Source organism: Callospermophilus lateralis, chromosome 8, assembly GCF_048772815.1.
Source record: "Callospermophilus lateralis isolate mCalLat2 chromosome 8, mCalLat2.hap1, whole genome shotgun sequence".
NCBI lineage: Eukaryota > Metazoa > Chordata > Mammalia > Rodentia > Sciuridae > Callospermophilus > Callospermophilus lateralis.
In genome coordinates, this window is record NC_135312.1 from 38,363,213 (window position 1) to 38,384,360 (window position 21,148).

General features: G+C 38.2%; 1 protein-coding gene across 1 annotated transcript in view; it reads left to right on the forward strand.

Annotated features, from left to right (window-relative positions):
* The window catches only part of Dcun1d4 (defective in cullin neddylation 1 domain containing 4), a 70,257-nt gene that overhangs the window by 37,093 nt on the left and 12,016 nt on the right, over nucleotides 1–21,148 (forward strand). The window contains 3 exon segments of the mRNA XM_076864740.2: nucleotides 4,228–4,298; nucleotides 8,308–8,399; nucleotides 15,778–15,886. Of these exon segments, the coding sequence (XP_076720855.1) occupies nucleotides 4,228–4,298; nucleotides 8,308–8,399; nucleotides 15,778–15,886 (272 nt within the window).

A 21,148-nucleotide genomic window follows, 5' to 3' on the forward strand; every position in this document is an offset into this window, starting at 1 on the left:
TGTATGTTTTTACTCCCTTTTCTATCTTGGTACTTCACTTCTCTGAAATTTGAGATAGGATTGTCTGGGAGGTCAAGAACTGTGTTGTTTAGACCTCCATCTGAAAAAGGAAACCCATTTATTTTCGTTAGAATGAAAATAGCCAGTTTTACATAAATTATTTATCAAGTAATTTCCACTTTCTGAAATACATCTTAAGAAAAAGAAGTTAAGCCAAATACACAAGTGCCAACATTGATTTTTAAAGTTACACTAACACCCACATACATAGGTCATATTAGTTCTGCAAGCCCTGACTGTAGTCCCTCCATCCATTTTAGATTAAGTTCTATAGCAGAATTCTCTTTTGGTTCACAAAAATGAGATCAGAGACTAGGAACAGGTGCTAAAGTTAGGTATTGACAGTTGCAAAAAGTGCCAAAATGGTCTGACAGTGAAGGAAGAGATGTATATATCACATATATAATTATAGTATAATTAATAAATTTAAACATGTTATAAATGGTACAATAAACATCATTTTGAATATATATTTTTTTAAAAACTACCAAAGAAGACCCTTTTGCCTCAGTGATGCAGCCTTGTGTAATAATGGGAACTTCAGCATAAAGGTCTTGTTGGGCTATCTTGTTTTTGACCACTTTATGTTATCCAGTAGCATTTATTAGATTGATAAAATTATTATCTTAATTCTACAGATGAATTGATATATTGCTATAAATTTGCTAAAAAGTAGAATTAAGAGCCCAATGACCAGTATCATCACAACGAGATTTAAATGTATGGAAAAGATAAAAAAAATAAAGAGAGAGAAATGATAGGTGGCAAGACTATGGGTAGATTTTAAATAATATTTATTGATGTTTAAAATAATGTTTGTTTTAATATATTTAGGATAAAATATACTTTTGGTAGTATAAACTCAGTTCTTCGTAATATGGTCACAGCAGATATTTTTTCCTCCATGCCACTATGTTCCTTTTTATCACAAATTTGTTATTTTGATACCAAAAAAAAAAAAAAAAGTTTTGTTGTACATATTCAATTCTGTTACCTTCTTCTGGGATTTTTGTTTTTTCCACTTTATTTACTTTTTTGATACTGGGATTGCACCCAGGTGCACTTAACCACTGAACCTTTTTTATATTTTGTTTAGAGACAGGGTCTCACTAAGTTGCTTAGGGCTTTGCACAGTTGCTGAGGCTGGTTTTGAATTTGCCATCCTCCTGCCTTAGCCTCCTAAGCTGCTGGGATTACAGGTGTGTGCCACTGTGCCCAACTTCCTCTTTATTTTTTATATATTTTTTCTATATATTCTTAGTTTTCTTACTTCAACCATTAGGAAAGAACCAATTAAAAGTTTGTTTAATTTAGGATTTTTTTGGTATATTAATACATGAACATAATGCATAATTTCATTTTAAAGTAAGCAAAAATTTCTGAAAAGAAGGTGACACAAGACTTTCTGGCAAGTGCTCAAGGTGATTTTTATGTTTATCCTTCATTGAGAACAGCTGCCTTAACATTTTATTGCAGTCCACTTACTACTCTGTATTGAAAGTAATTCCATGCTTTAAGCTCCCTTCATGGAGGGCAGGAGCCATGTTTTTCCCTCTTTGTCCTCTAGGCAATTACCACAGTGCACACTCCAGGATGTGTCTAGTTAAAGTTAACTAAATAAAACAGTAAGATGGTACATTCTCTTGGACTTGACAACTTGCTAGATCTAGAGGCTAAGGAAGGATTGTAGAGTGTGATCTTGGTTTTGGTTCATCATTCAGTAAACTTTTATTGAGCAATGCCAGATGTTGAGGTTGTGGAAGGAGTAAAACAGCAGTTGCTCTTGAGGAATTCTGAGATAAATACTGAGGGCTGGCACTTTTTGAATGCAGGATGCTAAACACGAGAGACCATTCACATCATCGTATGGGATCACAGAGGACTGCCTGTTTGGGTCCAGTCTTTTTTTTTTTTTTTTTTTAAGAGAGAGAGAGAGAGAAAAATTTTTTAATATTTATTTTTTAGTTCTCGGCAGACACAACATCTTTGTTGGTATGTGGTGCTGAGGATCGAACCCGGGCCGCACGCATGCCAGGCGAGCGCGCTACCACTTGAGCCACATCCCCAGCCCCTGGGTCCAGTCTTAAAAGTTGAATGAGGTAACCAGAGAAGATGAGGAGAGGTGAGGAAGAGGATAAGAGGGAGACAGGCCAGGGTACAGAGTACAGTATGGTGAACTGCAGGTCAGTGGGTGTTTCTGGACCTTAATTTTTATTCATTCAGCAATAGCTATTTGGCTAGAAAACTTGATTTTCAGGTAGGAAAAAAGGAGGCTGAAGAGGAAGGTTTTCTAGATCATAGAGAACCTTACTTGATGTGCCAAAGACTTGGACTTTATCTTTAGGCAATGGGGAGCCACTGATGCATGGGATTTTGTTTGGGAAAGAAGATCTCATGTTTACAGAATGGATCAGGGATTTTAAGAGAAAGAATAAGCCCCCACCAGGGAGGTACAGGAGAGATACCATTAAGAATTTTGAGCAGTTAAATTGAAAGTTCAACTAGTAATCAATTGGCTATGGACAGTGTGGGAGAAGAGGAATATAGGATGACTCCCAGGTTCTCACTTCTGTTGGTGCCACCAGTTGAGACAGACTACATCAGGATAAGCAGGCTTGGCTATATTTTATATGGATAGGTGATGGGTTCTATTGTGTGAGGTGGTGTTTGAAAGTGAAATGCAGTAGGAGTAGGATTGGGGCAGAAGAGAGGTCTAGTTGTGGCAGTTAAACAGGAGGTGGGGGTAATCAGCAGGCATACAGTTCAAAAGTAAGGGGGGCAGTGCGGGCTAGAAAGAGACATAGGTGGTACCTAAAAATCTCAAGAATGGTTGAAATTTCCTAGAGAGAATGTACTAGAATGGACTAGAAAAAGTTTGAGGATGGAACTCTGCACATCAAATTTATCAAGTTAGGAGAAGCAGAAGAAGCCAAAAGAGGAGGAGGAACACCAGATGAGAAGGCACTTAAAAAGCCATGGGAAGAGACAGTTTTGTGGTTAAAGAACCACTTCAGATTTTCAGAGGTTGTAAAGAGGTTAAATAAAGAATGAATGAATGTATCTATTAGACTTGACAATTAGGGGGTTATTGATGATCTTAGAGGAGTGTCAGTGAAAAGACAGAAGTAGAAGAAAGCAAATTGCAAGACTCAAAAAATGAATGGGGGAGAAAGTAAAGATGCAACATATGAGCAGTTCTTCTAGAGGGAAATAGAGCTAAAGCTAAAGTAGCTTGTTTCCTGTATCAAGATCAAAATAACTACAGACATCTCTTATTCGATGGGGATTGGTTCCAGGACCCCTGGAGATACCAAAAATCACAGTGCTGAAGTCCCTTATATAAAAATGACACAGTGTTTGCATGTAACCCATGTACTTCCTCCTGTATACTCCTAAGTCATCTGTAGATTACTTATAATACCTAATACAGTGTAAATGCTATATTAGTAGTAGTTATGCTGTATTATTTAGGGAATAATGATAATAAAAAAGTATATAAGTGTTTAGTTAGACACAAGGGGGTTTTTTTTGTTTTAATATTTTTGATCCCCAGTTGGTTGAATCCATAAATGTAGAACAAATATAGAAGACCAACTGTACTTGATTGTTTATTTCTGTGTTAAAGAAACATTTGTTTTCCAGTTAATTTTGTAGAGATTAGTATGTGGTTATTTGCTGTGTTCCTAATAATTATTGTATATATTGAAATTATTACCAAAGTAAGAGTGGAACTTTTTAAGCATAGTCTATAAAGGACATAGTGATAGACTGTGGTTGTACCAAGGGCTGGGAGTGTTGCTCAGTGGTAGAGCACTTGCCGAACATGCATGAGGCCCTGGGTTCCATCCCCAGCACTGCAGAAACATATCTAACAGAAAAAACATAACAGAAATCAGTCTGCGGGGCATAGTGGTATGTGCTTATAATCCCAGCTGCTTAGAAGTCTGAGATGGGAGGATCACAAGTTTAAGGCCAGCCTGGGCAAATAGACTCTGTAGAATCTCAAAGATATGAAGGATTCCAGAATATTTTAAATTTTATACTTGATTTCTTTCTTCCAAAAGGAGTTGGGGCCTGTAAGTCTTATTCAATGACGATGTAATATTACTACAGTAGTAATCATATACATGGTCAGATTTAATTTATGTAAGATTGTATTCATTGCAGGTACTGATGATGTTGTGGGCCCTGAAGGCATGGAAAAATTTTGTGAAGACATTGGGGTCGAACCAGAAAATGTAAGTCTAACTTACTGAGTTGTGTGACTCAGTCATTTTTATTACTTAAATTTTTTGTTCCTTTACAAATAAAACAAAAATACAGAAATAATGATAGGTTAGTTTTTTATGAGGTCAATTAAGAAAATGTAGTTTGATTTGTAAGTGGCATGGTGTAATGATGGTGATTTTTTTTTCCCCTCTAGTTTAACTTCTTGTATCTAAAAGGTACAGTGATTAAGTAATTGGATATTTTAAAAATGTGTGGGCATGTGTGCCTATAATGACAGAGCAACCGGGGAACCAAGTCACTTCATGCTGTGTACCTTGGTCCCCCTCAATAGTTTTTTCAGTCTAATGTAGAGTTAGTCTTAAACTTTGAATAATTATTCATAAAGGTTTTGAGTAGGTTGTAATTACCATGAATTTTTCACAGATCTTTTACTTCCAGTCGAATTTAGCTCAGAAGGTGACTCTTTTTTTAGTATTAATGCACTAGAATATTTTCTTTACAAAGATCGGAGCTATTTTATATGCTTAATTATTTTTGCCTAATTCTTAGCATCTTGTTATCGTTGAATTTTTTTTTATGTTTCCACAAAATATCTTTTAACATTAAAATGAAAAATTGTGCTCATACACGTGCTCTAGTTCATAAACAATGCAGTTCAGTTTTACACACGCCCCTAGTTTAACAAATGTATCCTAAATAAATGTATTATCTAGAAAAGCCCTCAAGAGGTCATCCCTTCATTCAGACTTTACAAGAGGTATTGGTCCCATGCATGTTTGTTGTGCTCTTAAAATTGGGAATGAGACTTGACTCTTTCTTTAGATTTTTTTTGTACCTTTACCATTTTTGTGCCTCTGTTGTCCTCTGCCTCTCACCGTCTTGCCTCAAATAACATTTAAATTTTCCAAAGTGCCTTTGGGATATCTTTTTACTCATTCATGTGGATTTTTGTCTTGTATTTTAGTGGGTTCCAGTTCGGGTAACTTGATAAATTATTCACTTTGGCATAAAGGTTTGGGGACCACTGACTGGATCAATAGTATTTTCCCTGATCTAGTCCATGGGCATAAAAAAAGACCATTTCACTAACTTTCAGAAGGAAATTTTCTGCTGGAAGCTGGGCTAAGCTTGATTATTTTCTAACAGTGTTATCAGGGAATGAGTTGGGCCTGGCTGGGGATCTAGGGGTCCTATCCAGAAAACAGAAATGGGCCTGTGATCAGAGGAACCCACAGCAGGCCCAGGCCTGAAGTAAGATGAGATGGAGACCAGAGTCAGTTTGCAGGTATGTGTAGGATTATCTGAGCATTTAATCTCAGAGGCAAGAAAGCGTGCTTCAAGGGAGTAATAACTACTCAAAAAAGTTATTATTGCCATTGGGTTTTTTTTCTGTTTTTTTGGTAATTTGATTTGGAACTCTTTAGAATTCTGTTTCAGTAAGAAGAAAGCCTTGAAATGTAAATTCATGTTGATGACTAAAAGACCAAATTCAGAATATTGTTTCAAGTATATATTATTGTACTTTAGTTCCAAGATGACACCAATAGAAGTTAGATTATTTTGTATCATCCCTAAGAAAGAAAAAGTGTGGCTAAATAAATTTTGATATGCTGTTAATTGTGGATACTTCCCAATTTCAGAGATGTTAACATTTGAAAAATGAGGTGACAGACGATGCCTTGTCTTCACTGAAGAGCAGGCACTTTAAAAATATTTAAAACCCTCACTTCGCCTGTCTTCATAGCTTATGAAATTTAAGGAGGCCTATAAAATTCTTATCTACTTTGATTTATGAAGCTAAGGGCAAAATCCTTTATTTAAGGACTTGGCTTTCTTGTCCGTGAGCTTGAGGAGGTCTGCTTGGTGAAAGGCGGTTTCCCTGTGTGAATGCCTGCCTTGGCTGGATCGCCTTGCTTCTTGCAGACTTGCTGTGTTTGCTTCTTCACCCTCACACTTTTTGTTTTTTAACTTAAGTTTTGAAATGAAATTTTTAATCTTTCTAATGAAGGGCTGAGTAGTGATAAAGCTCATGAACTTACATAGTATGTGTTAGGAAATGTGGGCTAGTTCACATGGGTAAATTGATGTATAGGAGTCAGAATTCCAAGAAATGTGAGGACTGAGGAGAAAATCCATTGCTGTGTGAATAATTTAAAGAACTCATAACCCCTTCTTTAGGGGAAATTCTTCTTAGTGCTGATTGGACTCTAAGTGACTTTTTAAAGACTCTTTTTAACAGTCATTACTGTTATCTGCCTAATAATCTAGATTTTTTTAAGTCCAAAAAAACCCTAGTGACTTAAAGAAAATTGTAATGTAGTCATTTACTTGATGAAAGGTCCTAGAAATACAGTAGGTTCTTACTGATAAAATTTCCCAAGTGGAGAACCCTGGAGTCACCACTTGTTGAAGGCTTTTTCTTAATCCCTCAGGCATCAGACACAGCTGGGGATTTGCAGCTTGAGGACTAGCCTGTGGCCAACAGATAAAAGGGCAGATCTTTTGCATCTTCTGAATACTCCCTAACCTGGAGTTTTTAATGTACATGTGGGCTTTCAGAGGCTCATTAAGTCATCTAAAATTGATTTTCTAAACGACTTCTTGCCTCATTATTTCATGTTTTTATATCACTCTAATTCCTTTCACCACCACTGTCATCTGATTCAGTTGGACACATGGATGATGGTGTGGTGGTTTGGGGCTCTTCTTCCAGTTCCGGAAGTGACCCCTTAGGGTCTGTGTAAAGAAAGCACAATAAGAAATTGCAAGTATCTTGGTTCCTGGCTAACTGCATCTTAGAAACATGTATTTCTACCCAGCGCCTTTTTCTGCAACAACTGAGTGCCCACCAAGTATGTAGACCGGCCCCAGTCTAGGAATTGGGTGTATAAATGACTGTCCAGAGATGGCCATCCCAGTAGAGTGGCAGGATGGTCCTAAGAAGGCCTTGTCCCTCTTGTTTACCTTTTTAGGAATGATATGCTTGCTTAGTTGTTCCTTACCTTTCCTTGAGGTGGATGAGAAGGAAGACTTCCTGCTCCTGCCCCAGTCATGGTTGGCTTCAACTCTGTTCCTGTGCAGGGCTCTGGATAACTTGAAGCTGGGTGCTCTTTTGAAATATAGGCTTGTTTTTACAATGCAGGTGTTTGGTATAACACTTTTGTTCTCTGTGCCATCTTTCTCTTAAGTAGCTGCATGACATATTGCTAAGCAGTGAGTAACATAAGCTGAATTGTCATAGTTCTTGATATCTGCAGAATTTTGGAAAACTCAGTAGAAACAAGAATGGCACTGAGGGATTGGTTCCCACTGGGGAGTGATTGGGCCATCCCACTCATCCTGGGCTTATTCCAGGCATAATGCTCTTTCAGTGGAGTATCCGGCTACTTGAAGATGGTTTTCCCCAGTGTATATGGCCCAATTCACAGACTAATAAGTATGTGTGGTACAGTGTACATCTCCAAGCAGCCATCTACCTTTTAATTTTTTTTAACAGTATTTTGGACCTTGCTATTTCACTTAATAAAGCTTGGAATTTATTCCATATTTGAACAGTTAGCTCTACCTCATTCATTTTAATGGTGTTACATTATTCCTTTGATTGGAATATATTTAATGAAGAAGTGTTTAACCAGCCCCTCATCAATCAACACTTGGCTGTTTCAACCTTTTGTCACTACAAACAGCGCTGTAGTAAGTATCATTAAATATTTATCTGTGTGTACCTGTGCAGGTATATCTGTGGAATACTGAGGAGCAGCTGGGTTTAATTTGGATAGATCCTGAGGAATTGCCCTCTGGTGAGGTTGAGCACTTTCTATTTGTACTGTAAGGCATCACGAGAGTACATGTTTCTCCTAGGCTCTTGTCACAAAATGTTTTATCAAGATTTTTAGATGTTTGCCAAACTAGAACTCAGTTTTGAAGTTATTTTGTTCAATTTCAATGACTAAACCATTGAGACTAGCAGCATTTGGCAGGATGCTGATGTACTTAATTTGTCTTTTGTTTTAATAGGTAGTTATGCTGGTCCTAGCTTGGAAATTGGATGCACAAAACATGGGTTATTTTACTCTACAGGAATGGTTAAAAGGAATGACTTCTCTACAGTAAGTTCTGAGGGTGCCCTAGTGGGGACCCTGCCATCCCCAGGAGGTTGCCTCTTCCCTGGGACTTCAGGGGATAGTTGAGTGTATATAATGGCTCCGTTAAAAATGTACAAAGAAACAAATAAAAACAGCCTTAATATATCGTACTTAACCCAGAATATCCAAAATATTATCATTCCAACATTTATAAATCAGTGAGATATTTTACATTATTTATTTAGAGTATAATGTCAAAATTTACTCATGATATGTTTATGGTCCACCTGGTCGGTTTGTATTAGCCACATTCCAAGCCCTCAGTAGTCACATATGTCTGCTGGCTACTGTATTGGATGGTGCATGTTTGAAGCTTAAAAAGAAAAGGCGTATTATAAAAGCATGTCTCTGATTTTTAGTTTAAGTTGAGTGAAGTATAACTTTCTGGGTAAAAATACTCATTTTAGTTCTAGGCAAAATTAGAACTTCATTACTCTAGTGATTAAAAAACAATATTTTTGTTTGTGTTACTTGGCCCAGAAAAAGAAGAAAAAAAAAATCAGTGGTTCTATGCATCCATCTGTGCTTATTGATGTGTGTACTTGTATGTGTGTGTGAAGGTTTTCATTCAAGAAACTAACTGTTCTGATATATTATGTCTTGAAGGACACAATTGGGGTGAAGGCTGAACATTTCAGATGGTATTGAGGATCAAATGCTAATTTTTAACCTAGTAATTTTCACCTAAAATACTTGGAATGACTTTTCTTTTCACTTTAACTAGGAATAACAGACCTTGATTTTTACTTGAGTAAAGTTGGAGTTGAAATGGCTTTATGATTTTATTTAAATAATGTTTGAGTTTGTCAGCTTTTTTTTTTCCCTTGTAGTGCTGGGGATTGAACCCAGGGCCTTATACATTCAAGGCAAGCACTCTGCCAACTGAGCTATATCCCCAGCCCTGAGTTTGTCAGCTTTTAATACTGACATTCTCTTGTTAATGTTGGTAGTGCTTTACTTGCATTGTGCTTGAGTAGTTCATGAGACCTTTTTACTGTTTTCCATTTAAGCCTCAGGGATACTTTGTGAAAAAGACACGTCAGGCTTCATCCAGAATTTTTTTTACAAATGAGGAAACTGAGCATAGAGAGGCTAGTGACATAAAGGTAACAGAGATGGGAAGAAAACCCAAGACTTTTTTTTTTCTTTTGATAACTGGAGATTGAATTCGGGGGTACTTGACCACTAAACCACATCCCCAGCCCTGTTTTTTATTTAGAGACAGGGTCTCACTGAGTTGCTTAGCACCTTGCTATTGCTGAGACTGGCTTTGAACTTGTGATCCTCCTGCCTCAGCCTTCTGAGCCACTGGGATTACAGGCATGTGCTACCACGCCCAGCTGAAAACCCAAGACTTCTGATTCTTAAGTCACATTCTTCCTCTTACAAAACTGTCTGACAGCAGATGATTTTTAGGTAAAAGCCCAACAGTCCTTTAATAGATAGTAGTTCCTGTCAGCTTGCTCTAGGATTGTATGATTAAATTCTCTGAAATCTCTTTGTAATTATGTTTGTCACATTGGAGAAAACATCACGTTATGATTTGAAGCCTTAGGATTGTTTTCCTCACTGCCTTTCTGGCTAGAACATCCAGTGGCTGCTCTTTATTGCATGTCCTTATGACGACGAACGATTGGCCATATTAGGATTTTATTTTAAGCCTTCAGAGGCAGCACCATCAATATTTTTCAGGTCCATTTTCATTTGTTTTAAGAGGATCTGATATCCATTTTTTAATAGTTTTAAGCTCTTTTTTACCTTTGTCTTTACAAAAGAATATTATTGGGTTTCAGGACTTGCCTGTGTTTTAAGGGCCACATTTTTATTGGGCTTCTTTCACAAAAGAGACAGTTTTCTGGAAAAGGTCTGCGGCTCTATTCTAAAGGCACAAGACTCTCCCACAGGCTCTTTGTCAACTCTTGTCATGATGTGTGATGCAGGTGGTAGTAAGTGGATTCTCACAAGTGGCTGCCACCTGGTCTTTTTAATTTAGCCTGGTCCATTATATATAGGCATACAGGAATCTGCTTTCTGTTTCTGATATGAAACTCTGAGACTGTTTCCTTATCAATGAGGTGGAGATAATTACTTAGAATGACCTTTAAGGTTCTTTGTAGTTTAAACAATTTCAAGAACCCCCCCTCCAGCCTCCCTAGATTAGTCACTTGCTCAGCAAATATTTGAAAGGCAGTGATATGCCAAGCAGAGTATTCTAGACCTGGGGAAACAACCTATGAACAAGACAAAGTCTGTTAAGGGCAGGGACATAGAACCAGTGTTCAGGTAAAAGACCCATAAGGAATAGGCTTGTTTTTCTTATGCTAATTAAATTAACTGTGTAATTATGCTAATTAAATCAGCCTGTATATTTAAGGTATGTGTATCTAATACATAACCAAACTCAGGTAATTTACACTAAATGGAAAGTAGTTCATCTTTTGAATCATCTGTTTTGTCTGCCATTTTAGATTTTCTGATTTTGCTCAAAGCTGGAATTAGTGCATATGTGATAAAACCTGTATTTATATACATTAGTATATGTCTTAGATGATTTGGATTACTATAACACAGTATTTTCAAGGGGATGAGGATGTTAACTCAGTGGTAGAGCACTTGCCCACCAACACAAAACAGATAACAACAACAACAAAAACCCAGAAAAAAAGTACCTTAGACTGGGTGACTTATAAACAACAGATTTTTATTTCTCCCAGATTTGGAGGCTAGAGAGCCTAGGTCAAGGCACCAGCATTCTGGTATCTGGTGAAGGGCCATGTTTTGGTTCATAGTTGGTGTCTTCTAGCTGCATCCTCACACAGTGGAGAGGTAAATGAGCTCCCTCAGGCCTCCCACTCAGGAGGGCTCTTCCCTCATAACCCAGTCACCTCCCAGAGGCTCCACCTCTTAGTACCATCACCTTGGGGATAAAGATTTCCACATATTAATGGTGGGGGAAAGGGCAAAGATTCAGACCATAGTAGTACATTTGCTTCAAATGCTGAGTTTAAAAAGGAGGTTGTTACTGAACAGGGTGCATGATAGAAATAGAAAGGCCATGTATTTTGGAACTGGAGCTTAAGTCAATTTTGTCACTTCTTGGGTGTTTCTGCTAACATTTCCAAATTGGGAGGGGAAAGTGACAACATGTGGCTTACACCTGGGTGCTCAAAACTGAGTCTCCTTGATGCTATCCGCAAGAATTGCCTGCTGCTCCCCAACACTACCCCTGCCCCCAGGCCTGTTGGTGTGGAGCAGGTGGTGCTAAGAGAGGATGAGGAAGTAACAGCACCTGGCTGGCAGGCACATCCATTCTGCTTGGCCCAAGAAGGCACAACTCTTGTTTGGACTGACCGTTTTATTTACCACTGTGTCCCAGCATGCAGGTTTACCACTATGAATTAAGCTGCTGTGGAGGGTGGGGTTTAAATTTAAGGAAGAGTGGGAGAAGTGTAGCCGACTTGGGGTAAAACTGATGGTGGGCTGGAGAAGTATATTTGGGCTAAGTCAAGGGGTGGGAGGCCTTTTCCTGGGTAATAGGGGAGACCAGTTTTGATTTTATAACCTTTGAGGATCATTGTGCTGATGTGTCATTTCTGAACCTGTTACAGCAGCAACATTCATGGAAGAAATGACCCCATAAAGTGTGGCACAGTCACTCTGACTTCTGTGACTGTTATTCTGTAGGGTACACTGAAGCGCACAGGGAAGAAAACTGGGGTTGAAGAGATAGCTACTTTCCAAAGTTCAGGTCTAGGGCTCTTACTTGAACTTTACCATCATTTCTTCATCCGCTGTTAGTTGGAATAAAGTCCGTCGAAGGTGTCCTTCTTGCATGGCCACTAGATGGCAGCCTCTAGTTCTGGACAGTTGACTCAGCAGCCTTTTCTCCATCGTGGGGGGTTAATCCAGAGGCTCTCTTAAGACATGGACAAGGCCCACTGAGAGCAGATTAAACTCTTTATTGGCAGTGTGCACTCTAACGCCATGTAACCACCCTTACTGGGTACTGAAGTGGAACCCTATGCATTTTATGTTTAAAACATGAAATCTCTTCATTTCCTGCACTCTGTAGTATCTTTCAAGCACAGGGACATCTCTTCCCAGGATTGGGGTTTGGTCCCAGACTTAGCTGCAGAACTAACTTCATGATTCACCTTGCAGCAGTGCCCCAAAACCTGCAGCTATTTTATTTTCTTTTTGCCACGTAGTAGTTACCTCCATGAGAGGTCCCTGATCTTCAACCCATGAAAACAAGCAGCTACACTTCTTGCTCATTGCACAGGACCAAACTAAACTGTCAGCCCAGTGGCCTGTGGCCTATGGCTCTGGTCCTTGACCTTTCTAGTGAAGAGCAGGAGCTTGGTGTTGCCTAGCTTCCTTCCTCTTTGACCTTCCTTCATTATTAGTAATAAATATTATAATTTATATAATAACATTGAGTGTCCACTGCTAAGTAATCCCTGCTACTGCTCCACCTCCAAGACTTTCTCCTGCTCACTGCTTTCTTGTGTGTTTTTCTAGTCCCTTTTGGCCCTCATTTGGATTCTTGCACCGGGTCTTTTACTAGGCTTTTAGTATCTCTGATTTTTCTTTCCAAATCCTCTTCCACAAGGGCCTAGAGTGAGCCCTTCAGGATTGCAAACCTGATCTCCCGTGATTGGAGGTAGCCTCCATGGTTTCTAGGATTTATAAAAAAAAAGCCTTCACGTTGGGTCACAGAAGCTCTTTATAGTCTTACCCCCTACCTCCCTTGCAGTTTCTGGTTGTACTACTTTCCCTCCTATTCTTTCCACTCTGGCCACAATGGTTTTCCTTGAGACCTGGTCTGCCGCTGGGCCTTTGCACATGCTTTTCCTAATATCTAGAGAGCCCTTCCCACCTCCCCGCAAACACCTAGGACCTGTGTGTGTGTTTTACCTCTCAGCTTATATGTCAATCCCTTGAAGAAACCTTTCCTGATATCTTCTAAAATACTCTAATTTTAATGTTTTTTTTCCAACATCAAAAGGAAATAAAGGAAGGACATTCTAAATTATTCTGTTCCATTGAAATTAAATATTTAATTTTGGGCCTTTAGACAGTTAATCCTCTTTTGGCGGGGAGGGGTCTCAGGGATAGAACTCAGGGGCACTTGACCACTGAGCCATATCCCCTGCCCTATTTTGTATTTTATTTAGAGACAGGTTCTTGCTGAGTTGCTTAGCATCTCAATTTTTTGCTGAGGCTGCCTTAGCATCCTGATCCACTGGGATTACAGGTGTGTGCTACCTCGCCTGTTAATATAGTAATCGTGAGGACTTGGTAGTTAGCTACAAAAAAAGCTTTGACAAATTTATTGCTAAAAATCAAATGTGCTCTATTATTAACCATATTTTAGTGCATAAGGTAGGCAAAATACTTACTTTGATAATACTTCCTAAATGTATTATATACTTTTAAAAGTAGGTAAAAGTTCTACAGAAAAACACAAGCAACTATATGCAGTATTGAAAAGCTTTAATGTTGCTAGTGAAAATGGTGATTCTTGGTTCTCATTTTTAAGGGCTGCATATTGCAAATAGTTAATTTGTAAAAATAACCAATTAGTCTCCCTACTTATAAAAAGTGGACACCAAGCCCGGCGCAGTGGCGCACACCTGTAATCCCAGCAGTTCGTGAGGCTGAGGCAGGAGTTCCAAGCCACTTCAGCAAAAATCGAGGTGGTCAGCCACTCAGACCCTGTCTCTAAATAAAATACAAAATAGGACTGGGGATGTGGCTCAGTGGTCGAGTGCCCCTGAGTTCAATCCCCCCAACCCCCCAAAAAAGTAGACACTGTTACATACTGGTAAAAATAGGTTATGGTCACCAGGGTTTCCTGGAGAATGGCTGATTTTAAGTCTGGGGCAGGCAAAGAACAAGATAAGCTGGAACTTCTTGTTCCACAAAGAAAAGAAGTGCTCAGAGAGTGGTTGTGACATGTTAGGGAGCACTGGAGCCAGTTTTAAGGGGCCACTGCCTAAATGGGGACAGTTTATATATCAACAAAGAAAAAAAGTGAGGGGGGGGGACAGATCATTACATAGTGAATTAGAAGGAAAACAATTTAAATGTAGAAAATAGGAACGGTGGGACATAGAGCTCTTTATAGAATTGTAGCCAATAAAGGTAGAAGGATGATAGATTAGAAAACCACCATCTTGTATCTAAGGATGTACTAATTGATTGAAGCAGGTACCAGCAGTGAATGCTAAAACCATGTGTATTTTAAATAGAGGAGTAAGTCTCCCTCGTGGGGTCTTTAAGGATCATTCCAACACTGCTTCAGAAACTACTGGGAGAGGCATGATTCATTATACCTCCCGATCTGGAGAGAAGATAGGCAGGCACACCACAAAGGGGCCATAGGGGAGGTGCTCTCAGGGAGTGGGCTTGGATCCATGGGCAAGTGCCTTCATTGGGAGCGAAGGCAAAACACAAGCAGAAAGGAAGAGGGAACTTCATTGGTGCATTTCAATATCACTAGGTCAGTTGAGGAGACCAGGAAGGGAATTTGTGGCAGGGACCATCTGTGTTACATTACGCACCTGGTCTCCTGGGCAGACTACTAACAGTCTTTTTGTGGGCATGTCGGGGCATCAAGAAAATATGAAGTTTAAAAAATTTACACATTGAGCAAAATGTTGAGGAACAAGACAATTTAGTCTCAAGGTGTCAACCCGCAGAGTACTTAACACTCCAAAGGGAGACAAGTACCTTTAAATGGAGAACCCGGTAGACATCACCTTAACCATCAACTTAATATCAGCAGTAATGAGACAGGCGACATGATGAGCCTCCCCCTGGGGTATCCTGGAAGGATACAGTGCGACATGGAGTGGTCCTGTCAAGTGTTGAGCCTACACAGAATTGTGGAGAAATTACCTGACAAATTGATGTGCTATAAAAATAACTGGTCTGTCTCTTAAAAAATGACAGTCACTGTAAAGGAAGTTTGGAGAACAATTGAGAAATGTGCATGTGGACTGTATGTTAGCTGAGAAAGTGAAAGTGATAGACTGAAGAGGGTTGGCACTATCCAAGTGTTTAGTGGGGCAGTGGCATTATGTTTGCAGCTTCTACACGTATAGAAAATAGTCACAGGAAAACATAAATGTGCCAGAAGCAGGGGTGTGGTAAGGAGGTGCTTATTTACTATTCTATCAACTTGTCTATAAATATGAAATTTATTTTAAAAAAATCATTTTTGGATATGTTCCATCTTCAGGGTTTTTTTTTTCTTTTTCCTTCCTTTGGTGTTGTGTTTTATGTTGTCCCAGTTTCAAAACAAAGATTGTAATTTGCTGTTTTCTTTTTTCCCTAGATGTGATACAACAGAAAAACTCAGAAATACTTTGGATTATTTACGATCATTATTAAATGATTCCACAAACTTTAAGCTTATTTACAGATATGCATTTGACTTTGCACGGGTGAGTTCTCTGGAGCCTATCCAGATGTTTCCCTCCCCCCCACCACCACTTTTTATTGCCTTTTGAGGTTTGTTTTTACATACCACAGCAAAGATCATGAAAAAGTTACTCCCAGGATGCTAGTTAGTATTTCTTTATACATGTACAATTTAAAAAAAATAATTGATCTGGGTAAAGATTTTGGTATATAAGCAAAAAGCTATAGTGGCAGACCTTGACCTTTACTAGCTCTTGTGATAAAAGTAACATACATGGGCATGTGATAAACTGTTTTAAATGTTTCTTAGGTAAACTTGAAAAAGCTCTTCTCATAGAATGATAAACCTTTGCCCCTCATGGTACTAGATAGAATCAGCTAACCACATCTAATCTAGTTTCACTTGGTGCTATCATATTATTTAGAAATTGTGTGAATTTCAAACAGCTTATTTCCTGTTTACTACATAGTGAGTCAAGTCCAAGTATGTGATAGCAGTGGTTCTTTGGTGTGAAGTAAGGCTTATGATTTGGCCTGGTCACCATAGGTAGTGAATCCTCAGGCACCAGTTGGCATTGTCATTCAGACACAAGCCAGCCCTTACAATTAGAATTTTTTCTATAGTGATGTTTTCTATAGTCTGTGTGTTTAGTGGATTTGAGTGACTAGACTTTCTTGATTGATTGCATTCTTCTTCTTCTTCTTCTTTTTTAATGCAGAGAACTTGGTGATGAGTTATTCTTTCTTCAGCATCATCATTTTTTTCCCCACTTTTTACTCTTTCTGGCTCTGCCAATTTAGTACCAAAGGTTTAATCCATGGTGAATGCTGATGCTTCTGTAGTAACACATTAGTAGCTCTCTGTGGTGCCCTCAGTGCATTTTTCCTTTATTGCAACCTTCTAATAAAATCACAACATGCATGGAAATACATTGATGCTAGAAATAAGGTGAAATTCAGATGTAGTGTTTGACTAAATGGTACCTGATTGTATATAGAAGTTAGTTGCTATATGTTTTTAGAATAGATACTAGTTTCTAGGATTAAATAGTTCATTACAAGAAGGTTGTTTTTCCTCCCCTTCCATAGTCTGCTGTTGTTTATGGTGTGGGTAGAAGTCCGTTTAGAAGCATCATATTTCCTACACCTAAGTCAGCTGTTTTCTGAATACTTTGTTTGAAGCGTGGGTCAAAACTCTCCCAGATAGCTGCTATGCTTTAAGATTCATGTTGTTTTACTCTTTTCTGACTTCACCCCATGGTGGCTCATCTTACAGGAGCTCTTGGCCTTCTGTTTCTTGATGCCACTGCAGCCTCCCCTGTTGAGGCCCTCGTTACTCCTAACCCACACTCTTGTATTTCTCCTGTTTCCATGTTTTTTTACTTTCATCCAGCATTCACATCAGTAGGGTGTCAATACTCTTCCTTCACTCATCGTGTTCCCCAGAGACTTCAATAACTTCCCATTGCCTTTATGGTAGCAAAGTGCTTCCTGGTATTTACAGTCCAGTTAGCCTCATGGCAGCTCTCGGGGACAGCCAGAGATGGTTTCATGCACTTCACAAGGGAGGGAAGTGGGCCTCAGAAAAGTGGAAAAATTTGATGCTGGTCACCTTGTTGGTAGACAGTAGATCCACAACTTAAACCAAGGTCTTTTGACTTCAGGTCTAGTCTGTGGCTTTTTTCTGGGCCTCCCAGTCGAGTCCCAAGCTGCTTCACCTCGCAATGCCTGTGTCATGGGGAAATTGTATTAGAGGCTGCTCACTGAGCCTCCCACCTGGCCTCTCAGCCTTTTTGCTTTCTGCCATTGCTTAGCTTATCCAGGGTCCTTGCTTAGAGCCCTGTTTGCACTGGCATGACTTGCTCTATCTCCAGTCTGTCTGGATCCCAGCCACATGCTTTTGCTCCTAGGTAGCCTCCTAGATCTTCCTGTCTTGGAAGGCTCTGCTGTCTTCTCTTATGTTACCCTAATATCTCCTCTGCGTGGCTTTGGAGTTTGGTGCAGGCCTTCATTTTTCCTGATTGGTTGAGAAACTGTGCGTTTTCTTCTTTCATTTACCAACAACAGCCAGCACAATTCTTTGCTTTTAAGGTGGATTTCATAAAAAATTTGTGAATTAAGCCCTTTTATGTAATGCTGAAAACAGCCACCCATATTGAATCTTTGTTTAATTATCATAGCACTTCAGTTCAGCTTCAGGATGTTGTAAGATTAATTTGTTAATGAATCTCTTTTTTTTTTTTTTTTGCTTTGTTTTGTTTAGTTGTATCCCTCAGTTTTTGAGATGTTGAATTTTCATTTGCATTCAGTTAGAAATATTTTCCATTTTACCTTGTGATTTATTTCCTGACCCATTGGGTATTTAGAAGTGTGTTGCTTATTTTCCTAGTATTTAGGATTTTTTAGATAATCTTTCCATTGTGGATATCTAATTTAATTCAATGGTGGTCAAAGAACATGTACCCTTTGGGATTTCAATTTATTTAATTTATGATCCAGAATATGGTCTGCTGTGATGTATGTTTGATATGTACTTGAAAAGAATATTTTGCTGTTGTTAAGTGGAGTGCTCTATAAATGACTATTAGGTCAGGTTGGTTGATATGTTGTTCAGGTCTTCTGTCCTTGTTGATTTCTGTCTACTGGTTCTTTTCAGTAACTAAGAAAGGAATGTTGAATTTCCCAATTATAATTTCTAATGATTTCTTCTGCATTTCTTTTGTTAGTTTGTTTCTTCGGGTATTTTGAAGCTTAGATGTTAGGCTTCAGTTTACTTAGTATTGTTCCCTGTGGATGAAATGACCATTTAGCATTGTGAAGGATCTCTCTTTATCTCTTGTAGTATTCCTTGTTCTGAAGTCTGCTTTGTCAAATACAAATACACCCCCTCCAGCTTTCTTTTCATTATGTTTGCATGATTCATCTTTTTTCCTTCCTTTTACTTTTAACTTACTGGTTTCTCTATATTTAAGGTGGATTTTTTTTTTAAATAAATGGCATGTAGTTGGGTCTTACAAATTTCTTTCTTAATTGAAATATGCAAATCATGTACACTTAATGTAATGATTAGGATGGTTAAGTTTCTGTTTCTCATCTTGCTATGTTCCCTCTATCCATCTGTTTTTGTTTTTTCATTACTATTTATGTGTTTTGGGGGATGAAAGGTATTTAGTTTCATTGATTCCACTTTATTTCCCCTATTGCCTTATTAGCTGTATCTCCATTTTATTATTTTGGTGGTTACTCTAGGCTTTGCAGTATTCATCTTTAAAGTTTTACCATCTATCTTGAAAGAATATTTATTATACCTCTTCATGTAAGAAACGAGAACATGTGAATTTGCCCTCCCATACTTAAAGCTTCTATAACATATTTTACTGCTATAAATCTCACAAGATGTTATCTTTTTTGTATTAAATAGTCAAACATGTCTGTTACAGGTACTCAACTTGATGCCATTTCTGTGCTCTTTATTCCTTTTGTATAGATCTGGATTCTATCTGGTATCATTTTCCTTTTGCCTAAAACAACATTTCTCACAGTGCAGATCTACTGGTGATGAATTTAGTCTGATACTTCTCAGAGAAGTATTCTAGGTTGACATTTTATTATTTCAGTGATATTTCCTCATTGTCTTCTGTATTGTATACTAGTTTCTCATGATAAGCCTATTGTTCTTATCTTTGTTCCTTTGAACATAATGTCTTTTTTGTTTGTTTTCTGACTGCATTTATTCACTGCTTTTCAGCATGTAGTTGTGATGTTCCAGGCATTGTTATTTTCCTTATGCTTATTTAAGTTGGGATTTGTTGAACTCTTTGATCTGTGAGTTTTTAAATTTATATTAAGTTGAGAAATCTTTCAGCTGTTATTTCTTCAACAGTTTTTTGTTGTTGTTGTTGTTGTTGTTGTTCTTGAACAACAACAAAAAATATTTTTGTTAGATTGCTTGATACTGTTTCACAAGGCACTGATACTCTGTTCACTTTTTATTTTCTCTTTGTTCATTTTGGTTAATTTTTACTACTGTGTCTTCCAGGATTAATTATTTTTTTTTTTATTTTGCAGTATCTAATTTCCTATTTATCCCAGACAGTGTATTTTTCATTTTAGATACTATGCTTTTCATCTCCAGAGATTCTATTTGGGTCTTTTTATATCTTCCAATTCTCACTTCATCATGATGTTTCCTTGTACCTCCCTGAATATCTAGAGTATATTCATTAGGGAGTGTTTAACAGCCTTGCCTTTTGGTTTCATAATCTGTCATTCCTGGGTCTCTTTCGGTTGGTTGATTTTTCTTTTCATTATGAGTCTTACTGTTCGATTTCTTTGCTTTTCTAGTTTTTTTTAGGTATTATGGATTTTACATTGCTGGTTACTAGATTTTGATAGTCCTTTAAACAGTGTTGAATTTTTTTCCCCCCTGGTGCGTAGTTAACTTACTTGGAATTAATTGGATCTTTTGAAAGGGCTGAGCCAGAGCAGCTTTTATTCTGTATGTGTGCCCTGAATATCCTGAGATTCTTCCATGCTGGCTAGTAGAAATACGAACTATCTCCCACCCCTGTAAGCCCTGGGAGTGCCTGCCTCATTGTTTGTGGTGTATCCTTCTCCAGCGTCAGGTTCCTTCCCCTTGTGTGTGTGCAGATGAGTCCTCAGCCCAAGACTGAAGGAGACTGCTCTGGAAACCTCCAGATCTCTCTGATGCCTCCCGTCTCACTGATATTTTTCCTCACACAGTATAGTTCCCTTTGCCTCCCTGACCTCCAACCTCTGTTTTCTCCAACTCAGCAAGACTGCTGGGCTCAGTTTGGGTTTCCCTTTTCCTTTTTTTTTAACCTGGAAACTGCCTACGCAGGGTAAACTAGTATCCTGTAGGACTTACCTTGTTTCATTTTTCTCAAGGGTCATGGTCCCTTGCTGCCTCTTGCAGAGAGTGAAAGCTGGCACTTCATTCATATCTTTTGTCCAGCTTTTTGCTTGTTTTAAATGAGAAGGGAAATCTGGTCTTGGTTGGAAGCAGAACTCAACTCCACCCCCAATATATATTTTTTTCTAATAGAAAAATGACTACTGAAGGTAATATGTTATAATCAACACAGCAGGTCTTTTAAAAATCAGAATTTTAATGAAGATTGAACTTCTTGACCATTTTAGTATCCTAAATACTATATTGCAAACAATAAAATAACATGTTAAATATTCTAAATTACACTTTAATATATCAGAAAAGGAACTAATGTAATATCAGAAAATGATAAAATGGACCTTCTAATACCTCT